The 21843-nt window shown below is 36.7% G+C and overlaps 1 protein-coding gene across 1 annotated transcript in view; it reads left to right on the forward strand.

Annotated features, from left to right (window-relative positions):
• LOC121374313 (inverted formin-2-like) overlaps positions 1–21434 on the forward strand; it is a 63063-nt gene extending 41629 nt beyond the window's left edge. The window contains 13 exon segments of the mRNA XM_041501372.1: positions 1940–2099; positions 2805–2983; positions 3754–3833; positions 4243–4419; positions 4422–4798; positions 6063–6214; positions 8215–8379; positions 9248–9505; positions 12663–12844; positions 13878–13998; positions 15190–15354; positions 16236–16317; positions 17379–21434. Coding sequence (XP_041357306.1) covers positions 1940–2099; positions 2805–2983; positions 3754–3833; positions 4243–4419; positions 4422–4798; positions 6063–6214; positions 8215–8379; positions 9248–9505; positions 12663–12844; positions 13878–13998; positions 15190–15354; positions 16236–16317; positions 17379–17524 — 2244 coding nt within the window. The 3' untranslated portion in view covers positions 17525–21434.
• Positions 21435–21843: the final 409 nt, after the last annotated feature.

The raw sequence follows: 21843 nt of genomic DNA on the forward strand, positions 1-21843 counted from the left end.
AGCCTTGAAATTGACGACGTAAATATTGCGCCAGCGTAGCAACATACACACATGTACACACACACACGCACACGCGCGCGCACACGCGCGCGCACGCACACACACAGAGAGAGAGACACACACACACAAACACAACACACAGACACACACACACGTCTCTCTCTCTCTCTCTCTCTCTCTCTCTCTCTCTCTCTCTCTCTCTCTCTCTCTCTCTCTCCACACACACACACACACACACACACACACATGTATAGCTTTTACTCATTTGTTCCATTGCTAATATGAAAATATGTAAAGCTAAGGCGTAACTTAACAACCATATTTAACTCCAACAAAATCTTTGTTCAAAGCTGCAGCACTATATGAATCTAGTGCCAGTATAATAAAGCAGTCTTGCATCCACATATATCAAAAATGACACATTTTATAGTTTACGTTGCTTGGCAATTTGTAAAAAACCCATGTATTCGTCATGATACATGATATGTCATCGTTTAACACGTGGTATATTATTCTTTTCTTCTTAATGGGAGTCTCGTTTCTACCGTCTGATATTAAACAGGATGTTTTTTGTTGTTGTTTTTTGTTTGTTTGTTGTTGTTTTTTTGGTCAACAAATGATTCAAACAGAAAAAAACATGATTAAAATATAAACTGAAATTTAAACAACATGGTAAAATGGTCGTCCATACATGTAATATATAATGTTACATATATACTAGTATAGTGCTGATTTTATGAAAAGTGATTTTGTCAGAAATGTGATTGCGTCACACCTTTGGCAATGAAACAAACTGTCACATAAATGATGACAAAAATCTACATTTATACCATCCGACCAAAAATTGTCGGGAATAACGTACATGTATATATATATTTGCTATGTTTAACGCACAAGATGGTACGAGGCTTGGTAGGCCGATCATTATTGACAGATCCCATTGGGCTATTTCTCGTTCCAGCTAGTGCACCACGACTGGTATATCAAAGACCGTGGTATGTGATGTCCTGCCTATGGGATGGTGCATATAAAAGATCCCTTGCTACTGCTAATAAAAAATGTAGCGGGTTTCCTCTCTAAGACTAATTACCAAATGTTAGACATCCAATAGCCGATGATTAATAAATCAATGTGCTCTAGTGGTGTTATTAAAAATACTAAGTTTTATTGACAGATATTTTGTTCTTTTTAATATTCAAACAAATAGAAATTGCATTGAATAGGGTCCTAATTTAAAATTAGAGGCAGATTGTCAGTGATATTGTCATACGGAAACAGAAAATCGAGTTGTGTGCAGGAAATCGTGCATTTTTAAAGGGAGATCGGGTCATTCTCTCCCATAATATGCATTAAAAAAGAAAATATCACTTGGAGTATGTTTTGGGTTTTTTTTACCTTCAAACCCCTCCACCTCTGTAGACGTGCCTGCTAGGAGAACTATGGGTCAGTAAAAGAGAATCGGGGCACAGTAATATAATATCGTCTCCAGATTAAACAAGGCACATCTTTTGTACAAAAGAGGACTTTTTGTGTTTTTCGGGGCGCAAATCGCAACCTCTCTCCATGAGACTACTCTATGGCATTGTTCTCCGGTTTTATAGATATATGTGAAACGCATTTTTCCTTTCAATATCAATAAAAGGTGGCTCAATAAAATTGATCTTTTTTTTTTTTACCAGTAGCATTACTAGTACCTGTTTTATATTTGCATATACCCTCATATTTTATTGCTAATAGATTTATTTCCGTTTCTTAATTGTAATTAGTTTTGGTTCATGCTGTGGGGTCATTAACCATTTTATCATTAATTCATTCATAATTATTTTATTTTAGCTTACAATTGGGTTATAAAACAGTTGATAATAGAAAAATACGATTCCCCCTTCTTCTTCTTTATTTTTAAATGATTAACTGTATGTGATATTTGGAACTGTTCCAGACATGGCAGAAGCTGCACTATCGATTCAGCCTCCTGGTGAACGAGCTGAAGCGGTCCGACCTCACTACCTACAAAACAACCGTCATGGCCTTCATCAACTCCATCATTTTTGCAAACGAGAATATTCGAGATCGAACGAGAATACGAAACGATTTTATCGGTATGACACTATATGTATGTGCAATTAAAACACAAATACCGTGCAAATGCTTTGAATGAATAGTTGTCTCCATTTATAGCCATGGCTACAAAAAGACATGGTTCTGTATAAACCACTTCTGCAATTTCACACACCTGAAAACTTGAAATAAATATATATACAATGCAGTTGGAATTACGCCTTTTATCAGTGTATGGGGGTAATGTAAAGGTATGGGTTTATAAAGACACTTTCCATATTCCTGGAGCCTAACCCATAAAGCTCTTTTAAACGTCATCAATTCGTCTTTGCAAGTCATTCTCCGGCATGATCCCAGAGTTGTGAGAGTTTAGTGAATTAGGCCCCTGAAGCCCGATCCACGAAGCGATCTTAGTGCTAAGATCACCTTCAATACGTGCATAAGGTAGCTATGCACTTGAGGTGGTATTAAGCCTAGCTCAAGTCGATCTTGCGATGACACAGATCAGACCCCGACAGTCAGGATCAGAAGAAGAAAAAAAACCCAGTCACTCTGGATCGGCGACGAAGCTGTTACCCGCGATCGTGACACAATCGCAGTCTGATGCAGAAAGGTCAGTCGGCGACTGATCTGTGTTAGCAATCGCAAGGTCGACCTGAGTGAGCCTTTAGGGCTAAGATCGCTTCATGGAACGGGGCTCAGCTGGTCCCCAACAAATATATAATGTAATATTTTATTGTTTACAGCCCTAAATATTTTTGAAGTCATTCACACCATTCGGGATGACCAGGATGAAAATTTGCACGTGCAGTGTGACGTGTTTGAGGATGAACTTAGCGCAGACGCAGACGCGTTAGAAGAAATGAACAGTACCTCCGTTGATCTCACAAAACACGAAGATCTATTTAAAGCCATATATAAAAAGGTTAAGGACGTTTACTTGTCTTTCGTTTAATGTTAAATATTTAGCAAACACCTGGTGTCACATGTAATTAGCTTCAGACCTATACGCATGTATATGTATTCTGAAAATTGTAGATACCTTAAATACAATCTAATTAAAATTAGCTCCACTATTACATGTGGATCTAACACCAGCCAGTTGGCGTTCATGTCCACCAATCAAAACCTTACTTGCAGAATCCTGCCAGTGATTTAAAAATAATTTGAAAACATTCCGAATTATCCTGAGGGTATACGACATGTTTCGTGTGAATTACGAATGCCTTAAAACATGTTTTATTTTATAAAATAAATAATTTGTAATGTAAAATTGAAGACTGATAACGTTCTATTTTTAAACTCATTGTAATATCCGAATCCGTTAGTTTTAATTAAATGCCATCACACATTAACTAAATGCCTATTTGAAAAAAAAAGTATAAATCATGGTCTTTACTGAGAATTATATGTATGGTTGGGGTTTTTAAATTAGACTTGAAGTTTGTTATTACATTATGATTTTTTTTTACTCTCTTTACGATATTACAACATTATAAATATTTAAAACCAGCAGATGTTTCCTTTGTTCAAATGTATTACTAATGCATTATCATGCTTAAGTATAATTTTGAAATAGGGCATAGCGCTTTTTAATTTTTAACTGTGAACTACATCGTGCCCCAATCTTACAGAAATTAACTGTATCATGATACTACCGAGTTGTAAGAAGACTTCCCGTGTATAATTTTGCAGGTTTGTGATACTCCAACAGGTGCTTCCTTTCTGGGGATACTCTACAGTCTGTATCAGATTGAACCGAGCACTACACAGTGGTGGGTAACTATTACTATTCCGACTTTATAGAACTTTAAAGAACTATGTTATAATATATCAAAACAATAAACCTATCGGCGTATCCAAAGTCGTATATCTGTACACAATAAGAGTTTAAACAAAACTGACATGACTTCAAAGATCAGTGCAAATTAGAAATGACGCATAAACTGTAAATGCCAAGAAATGCATTTGTCAATGTTTGTACATTCATAATTACTTTCCGAGGGCTATTTGTTTGGGTAACTAAAGTTATTGATCAAGTGGGTTAGATTATTACGATTTGTTTAGTACTGCAAGTATATAGTATTTTGGTAGAGAGGTTTGAAATTTAAGCTGCATGGTAAGCTAGTTCAGGAGAATCTGACACAAAATAAGGTATTTTGATTCTTTGATTTTCTTTTTAAGCGAATCTACGTGGATTGCAATAGAAAGATATACTCAGCAGGCTGTGGAAAACATCGCTAAGGCAGACACTCTGATCTCAAATTCTGCTAAATGTGACAAGGAGGTCCAAACAGACGAGTCCATAACTTCACCAAAACGTCTTTCACGCCACAGTGCTATATTGGACGAAGGAGTCAACTGACTAATGCAAATACAGACGTACCATCTCCCCCACCCCCACCACCCCCTCCACCACCACCGCCGGGATCAGGACTCCTTTCACCTCCTCCACCACCACCTCCACCTCCACCTCCAGGCATGCCCCCACCACCCCCATCACCAGGCATTCCCCCACCACCTCCACCTCCAGGCATTCCCCCACCACCTCCTCTCTCTCCTCTCCCAGGTGTGCCTCCACCTCTCCCCCCACTTTCGCCCGGAATGTCACTGAATCATGTCAGACAGGGACTCGCTCCCGTTATGGCGGGAATTCAGCTGGAAGGGATAAAGACGCCAGCACCCAGTTGCAAAATGAAGCATTTTGTCTGGAACAAGATCCAACCTCAGAGTGTGCTTAGTAAGTTATAGTTTATTGATACAGTCAACATACTTCTGTTAAAATGAATATTCTGTTCAGAGATAGTAGCAACATGTATGGCGCTATACTAATAAAGTGAAGACAAATACTGAAAAAATTCAGGAACAAAACATTCAAAGTATGGTATATAATTATACAAATGTAATTGTCAACATCGAGTAAATGTTTTAGCTATTAAACAAGGGAAGCAACTCTGATGACATTAACGATTGTAAGAGTTATTTCCCTTGCATGAATCTAAACTTGGCACCCGTGATTTTTCTAATATGAATTTGATGTTACAGAGTTCAGTTTAATCGATTTTGAGTTTACACTTAGCATTAAACTAACATGTTAGTGACTAGTACAAACACTACAAGAAGAAACCTGACACCTGTCTGAAACCAGATCACTTTGTGTTTCGTATACATGGGTGTTTTTTTCTTTTCTTGTAGCATTTGTAATAGTAGTACATTGTGCACATTAGTCAATAAGAACCACACTTTCTATTGTAATAGTTGGAAACATCATAGTTGACTGTGCAAAGTGAATTCCAAAATAATGAAATGAAAAGTCTGTATCATCAGATTTAAGACAAAATTATTTTTATTTTAGGCACAGTAGTTAATGACCCATTAGTCATCTGAACTTTTGAAAAACTGACAGTTTATAATATTGAGACTAGGACCTCCACAAGTCCATAATAACTCGAGTAGTGAAGGGTCAGACTTTACCTGGACCCGAGTACCTGACACTTACACTAGATGATAATGAGACTAAGGAATAAAGTAAAATAGCATTATGCATGTTAATTCCAGTGCTGAACATGGATGCCAAATCATGCCATTATATTGCATTTCACACATTCGACTGTTGTTTTCCCTCCATGTCTCATAGCCCGATAATGTAACCGGCGGCTAGCACATGGCAAAATGATGTAAAAGAAATATAATGAAATAAGAGTGCTCTTCCTTGCACGGGTACTTGAGTCCTGTGAATGGACTCAAGTCTGACTTGACTCGGCCCATGCATGAGTACTTGAGTACTCTTGGACACCCTAACTGAGACTCTAGCCCTATTCTTACATACATGTATAAACAAAATAAACTAGAGGACACTCAAGTTCTCTCTCAGATCAAACCGCTGGCCATGCCAGGGGTAGAACCCGAGGGAGACATGCCTGAACGTTAACAGATATACATGTAGGCATGTAAAACAACTTTCAAGTTTTAAGACACTCAAGTTACACTGCATATTGTTTCAGGAAATAGTGTATGGGAAGATGTTTTGAAGATGAAAGATGATGTCAAAGTCGAATATGACAAGCTTGAAGAAATGTTTGCCCAGAAAACTTCAACAATTACAGAAGTGCCCCAGGATGAAAAGGTTTTGAGACGACAGTCAACTAGTTCTGAGGTACTGGTTCCTAAGATCATGTTTTATTTGTGTAATTGCATTAACAAATCCAGAGTTTTGCACCCATCTTTATGTCCATTATAAAAATATGCGTAATGGCAGTGGCAATCTCAAGTTGTTTTATCCACACATTTTAGACAGTTGAAATGATGCCTACACGTGTATATGAGCATTTTGATGGTACAATCTCACCTTTTTTATATACAGTTAAATATTTTATTGTAAAAACATTCAGTGAGAAGAACTCTCTAAACATACAATATATACTTTTAGAAAACTAGAATATCCTCAATGGTTTTCATGAGTATGGGTATTAGTAATGTTCCAATGATTGATTAACCTGTAATTGAAAATACATAACTGACTGTGTGGGAAAATGTGAACTGTAATAGTTCCTGCAGTTTAGGTGACAGAATTGATGTAAATATGTTGGGATTAGTGTTTGTTTTCATGTGTACATGAAGAAAAAGATATTAAATAGTTATTAAAGGTAAAATTAGCCATTTGTAGGGTGAACACAACAATAGATGCATGGTCTTTGTAATTGAAATCCTTGTTATGTTCATATAATTCTAATCGATTGTGTAATCAAAAGTTGATCGGTTGGTTCAAACTGACTATAAACGATGATTGACAATGAAATTCCAACAGATCCCAACACTAGTGTGCACCTCTTCCTCCACATTACAGATAACCCCCAAACCCCTTAAACCTACAAACTATGGCATTATGAACAGATGGTTTTATATACCGGTGAAATAAACTGTAAGAAACATTTATTATTCACATAGTTCAAGATATTCAGGGAAATATAACCAGTATGACACACAAGTGTCATAATGATGTCACATGCACAACAAATGACATAATTTGGGGAAATGGCATCATATACTCAAAGGCAAAAGTTATTGTGACATGGATTGTTTGGAGTAATAAATTTGTGAATGGATTTATGGATGTAAACCAGAGAAAATGTGCATGAAACAGCTCAAAGAAATGCAACCAAGCAGTTGCAGCGATTGCATGCTTTGTGCAAGAAACATGGAATATTCGGGAGATATCCTGTCCAGTGTTCACCATAAAAGGCCAGACATTCGGTTGCAAATCATTGCCACTCTGTGCAGCCTTCAGAAGTCCAGAAGTCAGAAAAACACCATTAGTGAACTGTTTGATGCAATTTCGTCATGCTATGCCTCAGTGAAAATGACAGATGGCGAGTCATAGGGATGCTTGAATCTGGGACCTCACAGCATGATGTCGCACATCAATTCAACATTCACAGAAACACCATTTGGCACTTATGGCAACAATATCAACAAAACAACCAGGTCAGGGACCTTCCCCATAGCGGCCGACCACCCGTGACAACCCCTCGCCAAGACACATGAATCCGAACCACGCATCTGCGAAACAGGTTCCAACCATCAACACTTAACAGCCCGTACCATCCCTTTCTCCAGCATTTAGTGGCCTCAATGAGATGACAGTGCCAGGCCTGTATCAGTGCTTAAGGTGGATACACTCGCTACTGACTGTGTGAACTTCACTCTGGACCCCCCCTCTGGTGATGTGGCTCATTTGCATATGGCAGGTGCGCCCTTTTCATGGACTATTGCTCATTTCTATACCTTTGGACATTTCTCTTTCCATGTTATAATGTTTCATACACAGCAGTAAAAACTTATCATCAATTATCTTTGTCTTTTGTGTGTCACAATAACTTTTGCCTTTTAGTATAATTTAATGCGTCTTCCCCAGTCTTAGATCTATGTAAATGCTCATCAAAATGATGTCATTTCATTTTGATGTTCTGACATGGTCCTAGCTTGTTATTCATAAAAATAATATTTTGGATAATGTTGATAATACACCTAGATTATGTACTTTACTGTAGGTTCAACTTTATGTTACCAATACATAATTTGTTTGGATTTGTTTGTTTGTTGTTATATTATAGAGTTATAATTATGTAGCTGTCAATGACTGTATTATTTCTCCAGATCACACTGCTGGACCCGAAGAGGAGTATGAACATCAACATCTTCCTCAAACAGTTCCGCAAGACCAATGAGCAGATTATTGAGATTATCAAAAAGTGTGACTCCAGATCATTTGGGGTGGAAAAACTGAGAGGATTATTAAAAATAATGCCACAACAAGATGAGGTAACTTTGTGTAGCAGTACTTAAACCAGTGTTCGAGATTAACGGTATCCCGATATCCCGGGGATACCAGAATCTAATTTTAGATACAAGACTTCAAGAACCCAGTATTCCACCGGGATACCATATAATACTAAATTCTCAGGTGGGATACCAGATTTTGAAATGTTAGTATCCAACTGGGATACTGGCCAAAATTTTTAATCTCAAACACTGCTTATACATATGAATACAGAACCAGTGTTAATTATTCTTTATGCATAGATGTTAGACAGTAGTTCTCAGACTCCTTCATATATAACAATCATGATACACTAGAATTGTATAGGTTATAAGTTCAAGTATACACAAATGTATACCATATTCATAATTATCTTGAATAAATTGGTTTTTTGTCAGTGCATGAAATAATTTTTAGTTAAGCAGTCCTATTGTTACCTTCATTAAATTATATATTAGGGTATGTCAGTGAACACGCATCCCTACTGATTAAGCAGTGTGCTGGGGTGCCATTATCAAACATTTAGCAACTAATTAAATAATGTGCTGGGGTGCTGTTAACCAACATCTTTTCCCTAATAGCCACTGATTAAACAAAGTGTTAGGGTTGTTATTTAATTAACAAACATTCCTTTCCTAAAAGCCTCTGTTTAAACAATATACTGGGGTGCTATTTTCAAAACCCCTTTCCTAATAGCCACTGATTAAATAATGTGCTGGGATGCTAGTTGAATTATATAATGTACTGGGGTGATATATTAATTAAACAACGTGCTGGGGTGCTATTTAAGTAACAGTCATTCCTTTCCTAATAGTCACTGATTAAACAATATGCTGGGGTGCTATCAACAAATTTCCCTTTCGTTTTCAGATTGACTTGATTCAACATTTTGACGGTGATGTCAGCCGACTGGGAAACGCGGAGAAGTTTTTCTACCATCTGTTCCAGATCCCACTGTACAAGGTGCGTGTGGAGGGGATGCTGCTGAGGGGGGACTTCAACTCCCAGCTGGGCTCCATCCGCCCCAACATCCAGCTGCTTAACTCCATCTGCAGGACCCTCATGGACAACAAAGCACTGAAGAGTTTCCTCAGATATGTGTTGCACTGTGGGAACTTCCTTAATGAGGTAATATTTCAGTGATATATAACTGTTTTTATCATGGACAACAAGGCACTGAAGAGTTTCCTCAGGTATGTGCTGCACTGCGGGAACTTCCTTAATGAGGTAATATTTCTGTGATATATAACTGTTTTTATCATGGACAACAAGGCACTGAAGAGTTTTCTCAGGTATGTGCTGCACTGTGGGAATTTCCTTAATGAGGTAATATTTCAGTGATATATAACTGTTTTTATCATGGACAACAAGGCACTGAAGAGTTTCCTCAGATATGTGCTGCACTGTGGGAACTTCCTTAATGAGATAATATTTCAGTGATATATAACTGTTTTTATCATGGACAACAAGGCACTGAAGAGTTTCCTCAGATATGTGCTGCACTGTGGGAACTTCCTTAATGAGGTAATATTTCAGTGATGCAAGTTATATGTACCGGTAACTGTTTTCATCATGGACAACAAGGCACTGAAGAATGTCTTTCTTTATTTCTCTCCCTCTCTGTCACTTTATCCCTCTTTCTCTAGCTCCCACCCTCCATATATATCTCTCTCTCATTCTCTGTCTCCTCCCTCTGTCTGTGTCCTAATTGTTACTCCATTTAAGGTTCAAGCATGCTGTCCTGGACACATACCTCAGCTATCTGGACTGTCTGTCCCGGACATTTGTTAGTAGTTAGTAAAAAAAAAAAAACTGTAGTGGCTTTACTCTTCCCTACTGAAGCATCAAAATTTGTTCTGGGTGGGATGTGAACCCAGTACCTACTAGCCATTAGTCCCACACAGGAACCCACTTGGCTTGAATGTGTGTATTTGTCAGTTTTGTGTATAAATGTCAAACTTTGTATTATTATTGTTAGGTCTCACCGAGATGCCTTTTTAGTTTACTCCTCACCAAGTTAACACATTTCTGGAACCTCTGTAAAGCAATACAAGAGTCTTCATCTCATTCCACGCAGATCTGGACCCATATTCACAAAAAGGTGTAAATTTACGTCTACGACTAGCACTTACGTGTGCCGTAGATTTACGTTTACGTGCAAGAAGCACCTTATTCTCAAAGACGGTCGTAAATGTAAACGTAACTTAGTTGGACGTAAATCTACGATTTAACACTCTCACTGGAGTAATTAATAAAAACACATTAGAAACGATGGCTACCGGGTAAATAACAAATGCGCAAAACGCAATTTTGTTTGTCGTCTGCTAACAATAACATCGCGAACCGTGAACCATGGCATTTTGGTACTGGTGGGGATCCGCGTTTTGGTACGAACTTGAAGACATTTCTTAAAAAGGAAAAGATAACTCAGGAGAAATTGGCCGAGTCGAAAAAATCCGTTCGATCACCATCAAAAATATGTTCAATCCGTGGTCGTTCGCCATCGCAAACTGCTTCAGTTATTGGAATGTTGCCAATTTCCGTAAATAATAGTAAATGACGGCAATCGTGCTTGATTTATTATATATACACGACATACGTGCAGCGTTAGTTGTAACCGGAGGCACTCTTATATTTACGTCCAACTTTACACGTAACTTACGTTTTCGTTGTTTCGTGAATAGCTCTTCGGTCGTTGATTTACTTTTACGTGTAAAACTAGACTTACGATGTTTTGTGAATATAGGTCCTGATTTTAAAAAATGTAAAATTAAAATATTAGGGGTTTTTATTATGATTTTTTTCTACAATTAATTAACGAAAAATACTAAGACTTTTGCTAGTTTTAATAACTATTTAAATTTGTATTCCTAAGTTGAAAAATAACTTTTTAATTTTGTTCTTTAATTTTTTTAAATATTTTTCTATATACATCGGTGTATGCCATAACATATCCTTTTGTTTATGGAAGTTGTACAAAGGCTTTTTTAGCACTTGTACTGGCACACACTATATTTCATTTCATTTCAACTTATTTTCATGCTTATATTCAATTAAGGTTCAAGCACGCTGTCCTGGTCACACACCTCAGCTATCTAGGCTGTCTGTCTAGGACAGTCAGTTAGTTGTTAATTGTTAGTGGTTAGTGAGAAAGAAGAGGGTGTAGTGGCCTTACACCTTCCCAATGAGTCATTAAAACTCGCTTTGGGTGGGAGCCGGTACCAGGTTGTGAACCCCATACCTACCAGCCTTATATCCGATGGCTTAACCATGACACCACCAAGGCCAGTCATGCACTATAAAGTGGCAATCCTTGTACAAACAGATCTGGAACTGTAAACAAAGTATCTGACAGTGTGTCATGATAACTTTATCATAACGTCTTTTGGAATCAGTCTTGTGCAGAAATATGGGTTTGAATATGTTAATGGCAGCTTCATAATCCTTATGTATTTTAATGCATATGTCAGAAACAATAACTATCTCATACCATTAGCTGTGCCATTCATAATGCTGAGTAGATATTATGAAAATCTTATTTGAAATTAAATGTCATAAATCCACCTCTGTAAATCTCTGTTACCTCTGTGTACACACACTTAAACACTGTAAGTGCCCAAATTTCCATAACCTATAATGAATTTATGATGAATTTACTGAAAATTGACAGTATAAGGCTTTTAAGAAAACTGAAAATTTTGCCCACTTTCAGAAGGTACAGTGTAATGCTTACTATTCTCCAGATTCCACTGTATCAAGGCCTGTATTAAGCAGTCATCTGTCTTAAAGAGGACATATTTTCATGTTGCCTTAATGGCTGCTAAATACAGGTTTAATTGAACTGTATCTGATTTGTAATCTCAAACATCAAAAAGAATATCTGAACAGAATCAGTTGCATAGCGGCCATTCAGTATTTTCACTATTTTCACGAGCATATAAATCATAAATAAGGGTGTGTGGGGTTAATGCCAGTGTACAAAAAAATAAGGTTGATAAAAAAATTCCTTATAGAATCAGCATTTTTTATTTTATGCTTTTTAGAGGATTGGAGTCACCCCCCCCCCCCAAAAAAAAAAAAAAAGAAAAAGAAAAAAAAGAGTATGGTTTGTACCCTTGTGAAAATGTTGATGATTATGAATGACCCTTTAAAACCTGTATTATAATATTATTCTGTGTTACAGGGTAGTAATGGTGGAAACTGCCTGTATTATAACATTGTTCTGTGTTTAACAGTTTAGAAATGCTGGAAACTGCCTGTATTATAACATTATTCTATATTTTAGGGTAGTAATGCTGGAAACTGCCTGGCATTCAGAATCAGTTCGCTGAACAAGATGGTGATGATGAAGTCGAACACCCCGAGGATGACGTTGCTGCACCACGTGGTGGAGACGATGGAACTGAAGAACAAGAACGCTCTCTGCTTCGTGGAAGACCTGCTGGAGCCCCTGCAGAAAGCCTCCAGGTTCGGAATAACAGACAGCAAATGTTATTTTATTATAGCCCGGGGCCCAGGATTTAGCTCAGTTGGTTGAGTGCACACTTGAGGTGCTTGTGTCGCAGGATCGAACCACATCGATGGAAACATTCAACTGATTTGGTTTTTTCTCGTTCCAACCAGTGCACCACAACTGGTCAAAGGCTGTGGTATGTGCTTTCTTGTCTGTGGGAAAGTGCATATAAAAGATCCCTTGGTGCATTATTATAGCCCAGGAAATCTCATGGCTAAAACATTGTCACACGACATCACATTTACCATTGCCATCCAATAGCCGATGATTAATGAATATATGTGCTCTGGTGATGTCATTAAACGAAACAAACTTTTAACTTTCATTTTTTTTTAAAACTACTATGTTTATGTTGACCCACCATTATTTGGAGCCCTTGTTAATAAAGGACACTGCTAGCCAAAACCATTTTTATGTTTCAGAAATATAGAAATGTTATCGGATTCCACACAGGGGCGAGATGTAGCCCAGTGGTAAAGTGCTTGCTCAATGAGTCTAGGATCGATCCCCATCGGTGGACCCATTGGGCTATTTCTAGTTCCAGCCAGTGCATCACAACTGGTATATCAAAGGCCGTGGTATGTACTACCCTGTCTGTGGGATGGTGCATATAAAAGATACCTTGCTGCTAATCGAAAAGAGTAGCCCATAAAGTGGCGACAGCGGGTTTCCTCTCTCAAAATCTGTGTGGTCCTTAATCATATGTCTGACGCCATATAACCATAACTAAAATGTGTTCGGTGCGTTGTTAAATAAAACATTTCCTTCCTTCCTGATTCCACAGAATTAACATGAAGCCAATTGATTAAAAGTTATGTCCTGTAGTGTGATTAGTCACAAAATTGATTCCATCTTCTTGACACATTTTGGTTATTATAGACCAAGTGTTGTAGTTACCATATATCTCATACCTAACAACAACTGATTAAGAAATGTGCTGAGACATTATTAATTAAACATTCCTTTCATTTATTTTTTTATTTGCAGATTCAGTCTGGACAACATTAAGGCAGAATTCAAACAGGTGAAGAGCAATGTAGAGAAGTTAAAAAATCAGCTCCAAAATGCTGAGAGTGAAGTTACAGACAAGTTCAATGATTTTCTCGAGGTTAGTATTGGCATAATATAGAGATTTTATATTATGGTTTTTTTAGCAGTCATTACTGATGTATACACGTATAACATAATACAGAGATTTTTAATGTATTCTATAGGTTGTTTTCTAGAGGTTAGTACTCATATATTGGTGTAAAATAAGAAACCCCAGAACACCCAACCTAACAATATGCTTTTGACGGTGGAACCATTTAGTTAATAAAAGGTCTAAGCCAATCAAATGTACAGGTGCCAAAAAAAAGAAGAAAAAAGTACCGCTACATCTAAAATCCATCCTGTTTTTTAATTTAATCAAAATATATGATATGAAAACCTAAATAGTATTAATAAACAAAATTCAGATGCCTGATTCTCATTGGATCAGAGTATATGGGCCTGAATATACAACCACAATTTCATTTTGTAAGTATCTTGGCTCTGCTATAACTGCTGGTTACTAGTACATGTATATTGAATTTATTATATGAGGTTGTAAATTGTTTGTATTCCATCAATTATGTATAAAACACAAGTGAGTGTAATCATTTATTTATTATCAAAATGTGGATATGTAGTAATACACTGAGTGAGTTTTCATTGACTATGAACATCTTCAGAAATCTAAGATGATAATACAATATACAATATATATATATATGACACCACTGATTTTTAACTGTGGTTATGAATCATAATTTCCATCAGCAGCTGTTAGGTATAAATGCATGTACATGAATATGTATGCATGGGCTCCCATTTTTGTAGGGGGCAGGCTGGAATTAAACGTAAATGCCTGAATCTGGATAACAACATTTATTCATATTAGTATTACAACCAAACCACTATATAGGGTTGCAAATGAATCAATACACATTTTAAATATTTTTTACATGGATTACAACTAATTTTGTGGGTAGAGCGATGGAAATATATGGTAAAAAGGTCTTAGATTAGCACATTTTGACCAAATATCTCTATCATATTTGCCCGAATGTGAGGTTTTGCTTATGTATATACTGATTAATTTACAGTCTAGCTCTCACTAAGGATCAAATATAAACCTGAATTGGACATCATCAGTAAAACATCTGATGCCATATAACCGTAAATAAAATGTATTGAGTGCGTCATAAAATAAAATATTTCCTTCCTTCCTTCATCAGTAAAACAATGACTTTGTAAATAAAACCGTTTGCCACTGCAGGAAGCTGATACTGATATTGGTGATGTAGAAGAGGCCATTGAGAGACTTGCAAAGTTAACTCAGCGACTGGCTCAACACTTTTGTGAGAATGAACAGAACTTCCGACTCAATGAATTCCTAGATTCTTTCCGGGAGTTTTGTGAAAGAGTGAAGGCTTGCCAACAGGTATCGTGTTCTTTTGTCTTATATGTATTCTCAGGGCCATAGCTAGCTGAGGGGGTGGGGGTGCAAAATCCGGAAAAAATCATAGAAACTTCTCTTCTTAACCGTTTGAGGTGTTTTAGACTATTAACTACTCAGTTGCCCCCCCACCACCAATAAAAAATCCTAGCTATGGCCCTGATTCTTAGTGTGATATATGAATGGTTCATCTTTGTGGCATACTTTGGGTGTTTAATATCCACATGTAAAACATAATATTAATATTTATCCTCCTCCAAAATTATTTTTCTGAGCCATACTTTGTGAGGGCAGAGAGGCAGTTAAAAGTTATCTTTTGTTTATAAGACAGTGCAATTTTAGTCTAGACAGACCCTGTATTATTGTGGCCTAATTCCTTTTAGTGTCCCCCCTCTCCCCATTAGTTATTTTAAGCTAAATATGGTCCTGTTTTCCAAACTCTACTTTCCAACTTAAATCCATACACTGCAAGCTGTCTACCATGGTACTGTATGTCAACATATTGTCTGGTTTGTTGTCTTTTGGACAATTAGCAAAAACTATTGTTAAATTAGTGTCCTTAATTACTCCACCTAGAAACAAGGGATGTGTGTCTCCCACCCTCCTCACTAAGCCAATGTCAATCTTTGATGGTCTCATTACAATTTTTTTTTATAATAAAACAAATTTCAATGAATTTCACTCGATTCTTAACCTTTATTGTAACATAATGAGAATCAAAATAAATATTAAAAGTAATGATGCAAACACTGTTCATGCTTTTTTAAAGTGTTGAGGTATGGTCATAATGACTGAAGGGTTATTCACTAAACTAAGTCTGTGGTTTTAATTACTTTGAAATAATCCATTAACATCTCTGATTTTAGGAACTAGAATCACGAAAACAGCAGGCAGAAAAGGCAGAGAAAAGAAGAAAAACTCAGGAAGAATTGGCAGAGAGAAGAAGAAGTAAGTTCTGTTTAGTTTGTTTTATTTGTCTTAATTTGCATTTCTTATGCATTTGTTTGCAAACTCATTCCAGCCAGTGTACCATGACTGGTGTATCAAACGTCATGGAATGTGCTGTCCTGTATATGGGATGATGCATATAAAAGATCCCTTGCTACTAATGGAAAAAATAGCCAATGATTAATAAATCAATGTGCTCTAGTTGTATTTCTGTCTCGGACCGGATCACTGGCTATCCAGAGGCTGGGCCCGGGATGGACATGCCTGAAACCTTAGTGGTATAGGGGCATGTTAAAATTACTCTCTCTCTCTAGTTGCATTTCTGTCTCGGACCGGATCACTGGCTATCCAGAGGCTGGGCCCGGGATGGACATGCCTGAAACCTTAGTGGTATAGGGGCATGTTAAAATTACTCTCTCTCTCTAGTTGCATTTCTGTCTCGGACCGGATCACTGGCTATCCAGAGGCTGGGCCCGGGATGGACATGCCTGAAACCTTAGTGGTATAGGGGCATGTTAAAATTACTCTCTCTCTCTAGTTGCATTTCTGTCTCGGACCGGATCACTGGCTATCCAGAGGCTGGGCCCGGGATGGACATGCCTGAAACCTTAGTGGTATAGGGGCATGTTAAAATTACTCTCTCTCTCTAGTTGTGTCGTAACAATTAACTTTGTTTTCAGAAGATAGGTAATTAAAGTGGTGTTTACGTAAAGACAGTTATATATCCAGTGGCCATTACAGAAGTCTTGTTAATTATTTTTACATATATATATATATATATAATATATATATATATATATATATATATATATATATATATATATATATACTGGTTTGAAAGTATTTAAAAATGAGACAAAGAGAACACACAGAATGTTCAGTTGCCAAGCCATAATAACTTATTTTCCTTCCGTCACCATCCCCAAATTTGTCCCCAGTTTTTAAAACCCTGTTTCCTTCACTGTATAATTTTAGATGCATGTTAATTTATCATTGTAATGTCAGTATTTGAACTGTTACAAAACAAATATGATAAATTGCATTTTTGTAAAAAATTTCAGGTTCGAATCGAGATACAGTAATAGAAGACAAGAAAATTGTGGACAATCTCGTCAATGAAATCAAAAGAGGAAAAGTTCTCCGTAGACTCTCATTGAAAAGAAAGACAAATCTGGCAGTCAAAGAGATGGAAAACAGTCGGTTATAGTACCTACATGTATTGTCCACAGGCCCATTTCTGTCAAGGAAAAGACAACTCTAGCTAAAATGGAAAAAAGTCAATTATTACTTTCATGTCAGGGCATTTTACCTTTTATGGTTGAGATAAAATTTTCACAAAATACAAGGAAACTATTAAGGCAAAATAATCAAATATAATATCCCTATAAATGTTCATGTTTGCATACATGCAATTAATTGTCAGTATTAACTAGAAATGTGTTCATGGGATACAATTCCACATTTTTGTATAATCTGATATATGGACGGATCTTATGTGACCCCCTTTAATTTGGAGGGACATAAACAATATATATATTTTTAATATTACCCGGCACATTGTTTGTCATTGGCATGTAAATTATGTGATATATATATCTGGGCCACTTTCCACAAAGCTATCTTAGCACTAAGATCACCTTAAGTGCATAAGATAGTTATGCACTTAAGGCAGTCTTAGTGCTAAGTTCACTTTGTGGAATGTGGCCCTGGACCCTGTTTTACTAAGTGATCTTAAAACTAAAATCACCTTAAATGCATATGGCATTTAGGCACGTAAGTTATTTTAGCACTAAGATCGCTACATAACAGAGCCCTGAACTAAGAGTCTGGGAGAAGGAACTTACAGCTGCTTTTAATGTTTAATTTCTCATGAACATTTTAATGACCACTGATATATATATATGCATATAATCTACATACCGGACATTGTCTATATATATTACATTGGAGAAATTGGTTAAAAAATTCAGTGAATAAACTGAGTCTATCAATGAATCAGTCCACCATTTGACTCGTGCTTACATCCACTGAAGGTTCAAGCACGACTGTCCTGGGCACATTCTCTGAGAGGGATCAGTCCTATACGTATATGACATGTTTCATGTCAGACATATCTTACCACTGAGCTATAAACCTTACTCAACATCAGCAATTATCTCAGAGACAGACAACCTGTGACTTGGCCTTGTATGCTGACTGATGATCATACTTATAAAACTATAAAGGAAGGAAATGTTTTATTTAACGACGCACTCAACACATTTTATTTACAGTTATATGGCTGTAGCATAGTGCAGAATGGCATATAGTCATGTGGTTAAATATGGATCACTTTCAGATTCAGACAACCTGTGACTTGGCCTTGTATGCTGACTGATGATCATACTTATAAAACTATAAAGGAAGGAAATGTTTTATTTAACGACGCACTCAACACATTTTATTTACAGTTATATGGCTGTAGCATAGTGCAGAATGGCATATAGTCATGTGGTTAAATATGGATCACTTTCAGATTCAGACAACCTGTGACTTGGCCTTGTATGCTGACTGATGATCATACTTATAAAACTATAAAGGAAGGAAATGTTTTATTTAACGACGCACTCAACACATTTTATTTACAGTTATATGGCTGTAGCATAGTGCAGAATGGCATATAGTCATGTGGTTAAATATGGATCACTTTCAGATTCAGACAACCTGTGACTTGGCCTTGTATGCTGACTGATGATCATACTTATAAAACTATAAAGGAAGGAAATGTTTTATTTAACGACGCACTCAACACATTTTATTTACAGTTATATGGCTGTAGCATAGTGCAGAATGGCATATAGTCATGTGGTTAAATATGGATCACTTTCAGATTCAGACAACCTGTGACTTGGCCTTGTATGCTGACTGATGATCATACTTATAAAACTATAAAGGAAGGAAATGTTTTATTTAACGACGCACTCAACACATTTTATTTACAGTTATATGGCTGTAGCATAGTGCAGAATGGCATATAGTCATGTGGTTAAATATGGATCACTTTCAGATTCAGACAACCTGTGACTTGGCCTTGTATGCTGACTGATGATCATACTTATAAAACTATAAAGGAAGGAAATGTTTATTTAACGACGCACTCAACACATTTTATTTACAGTTATATGGCTGTAGCATAGTGCAGAATGGCATATAGTCATGTGGTTAAATATGGATCACTTTCAGATTCAGACAACCTGTGACTTGGCCTTGTATGCTGACTGATGATCATACTTATAAAACTATAAAGGAAGGAAATGTTTTATTTAACGACGCACTCAACACATTTTATTTACAGTTATATGGCTGTAGCATAGTGCAGAATGGCATATAGTCATGTGGTTAAATATGGATCACTTTCAGATTCAGACAACCTGTGACTTGGCCTTGTATGCTGACTGATGATCATACTTATAAAACTATAAAGGAAGGAAATGTTTTATTTAACGACGCACTCAACACATTTTATTTACAGTTATATGGCTGTAGCATAGTGCAGAATGGCATATAGTCATGTGGTTAAATATGGATCACTTTCAGATTCAGACAACCTGTGACTTGGCCTTGTATGCTGACTGATGATCATACTTATAAAACTATAAAGGAAGGAAATGTTTTATTTAACGACGCACTCAACACATTTTATTTACAGTTATATGGCTGTAGCATAGTGCAGAATGGCATATAGTCATGTGGTTAAATATGGATCACTTTCAGATTCAGACAACCTGTGACTTGGCCTTGTATGCTGACTGATGATCATACTTATAAAACTATAAAGGAAGGAAATGTTTTATTTAACGACGCACTCAACACATTTTATTTACAGTTATATGGCTGTAGCATAGTGCAGAATGGCATATAGTCATGTGGTTAAATATGGATCACTTTCAGATTCAGACAACCTGTGACTTGGCCTTGTATGCTGACTGATGATCATACTTATAAAACTATAAAGGAAGGAAATGTTTTATTTAACGACGCACTCAACACATTTTATTTACAGTTATATGGCTGTAGCATAGTGCAGAATGGCATATAGTCATGTGGTTAAATATGGATCACTTTCAGATTCAGACAACCTGTGACTTGGCCTTGTATGCTGACTGATGATCATACTTATAAAACTATAAAGGAAGGAAATGTTTTATTTAACGACGCACTCAACACATTTTATTTACAGTTATATGGCTGTAGCATAGTGCAGAATGGCATATAGTCATGTGGTTAAATATGGATCACTTTCAGATTCAGACAACCTGTGACTTGGCCTTGTATGCTGACTGATGATCATACTTATAAAACTATAAAGGAAGGAAATGTTTTATTTAACGACGCACTCAACACATTTTATTTACAGTTATATGGCTGTAGCATAGTGCAGAATGGCATATAGTCATGTGGTTAAATATGGATCACTTTCAGATTCAGACAACCTGTGACTTGGCCTTGTATGCTGACTGATGATCATACTTATAAAACTATAAAGGAAGGAAATGTTTTATTTAACGACGCACTCAACACATTTTATTTACAGTTATATGGCTGTAGCATAGTGCAGAATGGCATATAGTCATGTGGTTAAATATGGATCACTTTCAGATTCAGACAACCTGTGACTTGGCCTTGTATGCTGACTGATGATCATACTTATAAAACTATAAAGGAAGGAAATGTTTTATTTAACGACACACTCAACACATTTTATTTACAGTTATATGGCTGTAGCATAGTGCAGAATGGCATATAGTCATGTGGTTAAATATGGATCACTTTCAGATTCAGACAACCTGTGACTTGGCCTTGTATGCTGACTGATGATCATACTTATAAAACTATAAAGGAAGGAAATGTTTTATTTAACGACACACTCAACACATTTTATTTACAGTTATATGGCTGTAGCATAGTGCAGAATGGCATATAGTCATGTGGTTAAATATGGATCACTTTCAGATTCAGACAACCTGTGACTTGGCCTTGTATGCTGACTGATGATCATACTTATAAAACTATAAAGGAAGGAAATGTTTTATTTAACGACGCACTCAACACATTTTATTTACAGTTATATGGCTGTAGCATAGTGCAGAATGGCATATAGTCATGTGGTTAAATATGGATCACTTTCAGATTCAGACAACCTGTGACTTGGCCTTGTATGCTGACTGATGATCATACTTATAAAACTATAAAGGAAGGAAATGTTTTATTTAACAATGCACTCAACACATTTTATTTACGGTTATATGGCGTCAGACATATAGTTATGGACCACACAGATATTGAGAGGAAACCTGCTGTTGCTACTTCATGGGCTACTCTTTTTGATTAGCAGCAAGGGATCTTTTATATGCACCATCCCACAAACAGGATAGTACATACCACAGCCTTTGTTACACCAGTTGTGGAGCACTGGCTGAAACGAGAAATAGCCCAATGGGTCCACTGATGGGAATCGATCATAGATCGACTGCACAGCGGGCAAGC

This window comes from Gigantopelta aegis, chromosome 6, assembly GCF_016097555.1.
Source record: "Gigantopelta aegis isolate Gae_Host chromosome 6, Gae_host_genome, whole genome shotgun sequence".
Classification (NCBI taxonomy): domain Eukaryota; kingdom Metazoa; phylum Mollusca; class Gastropoda; order Neomphalida; family Peltospiridae; genus Gigantopelta; species Gigantopelta aegis.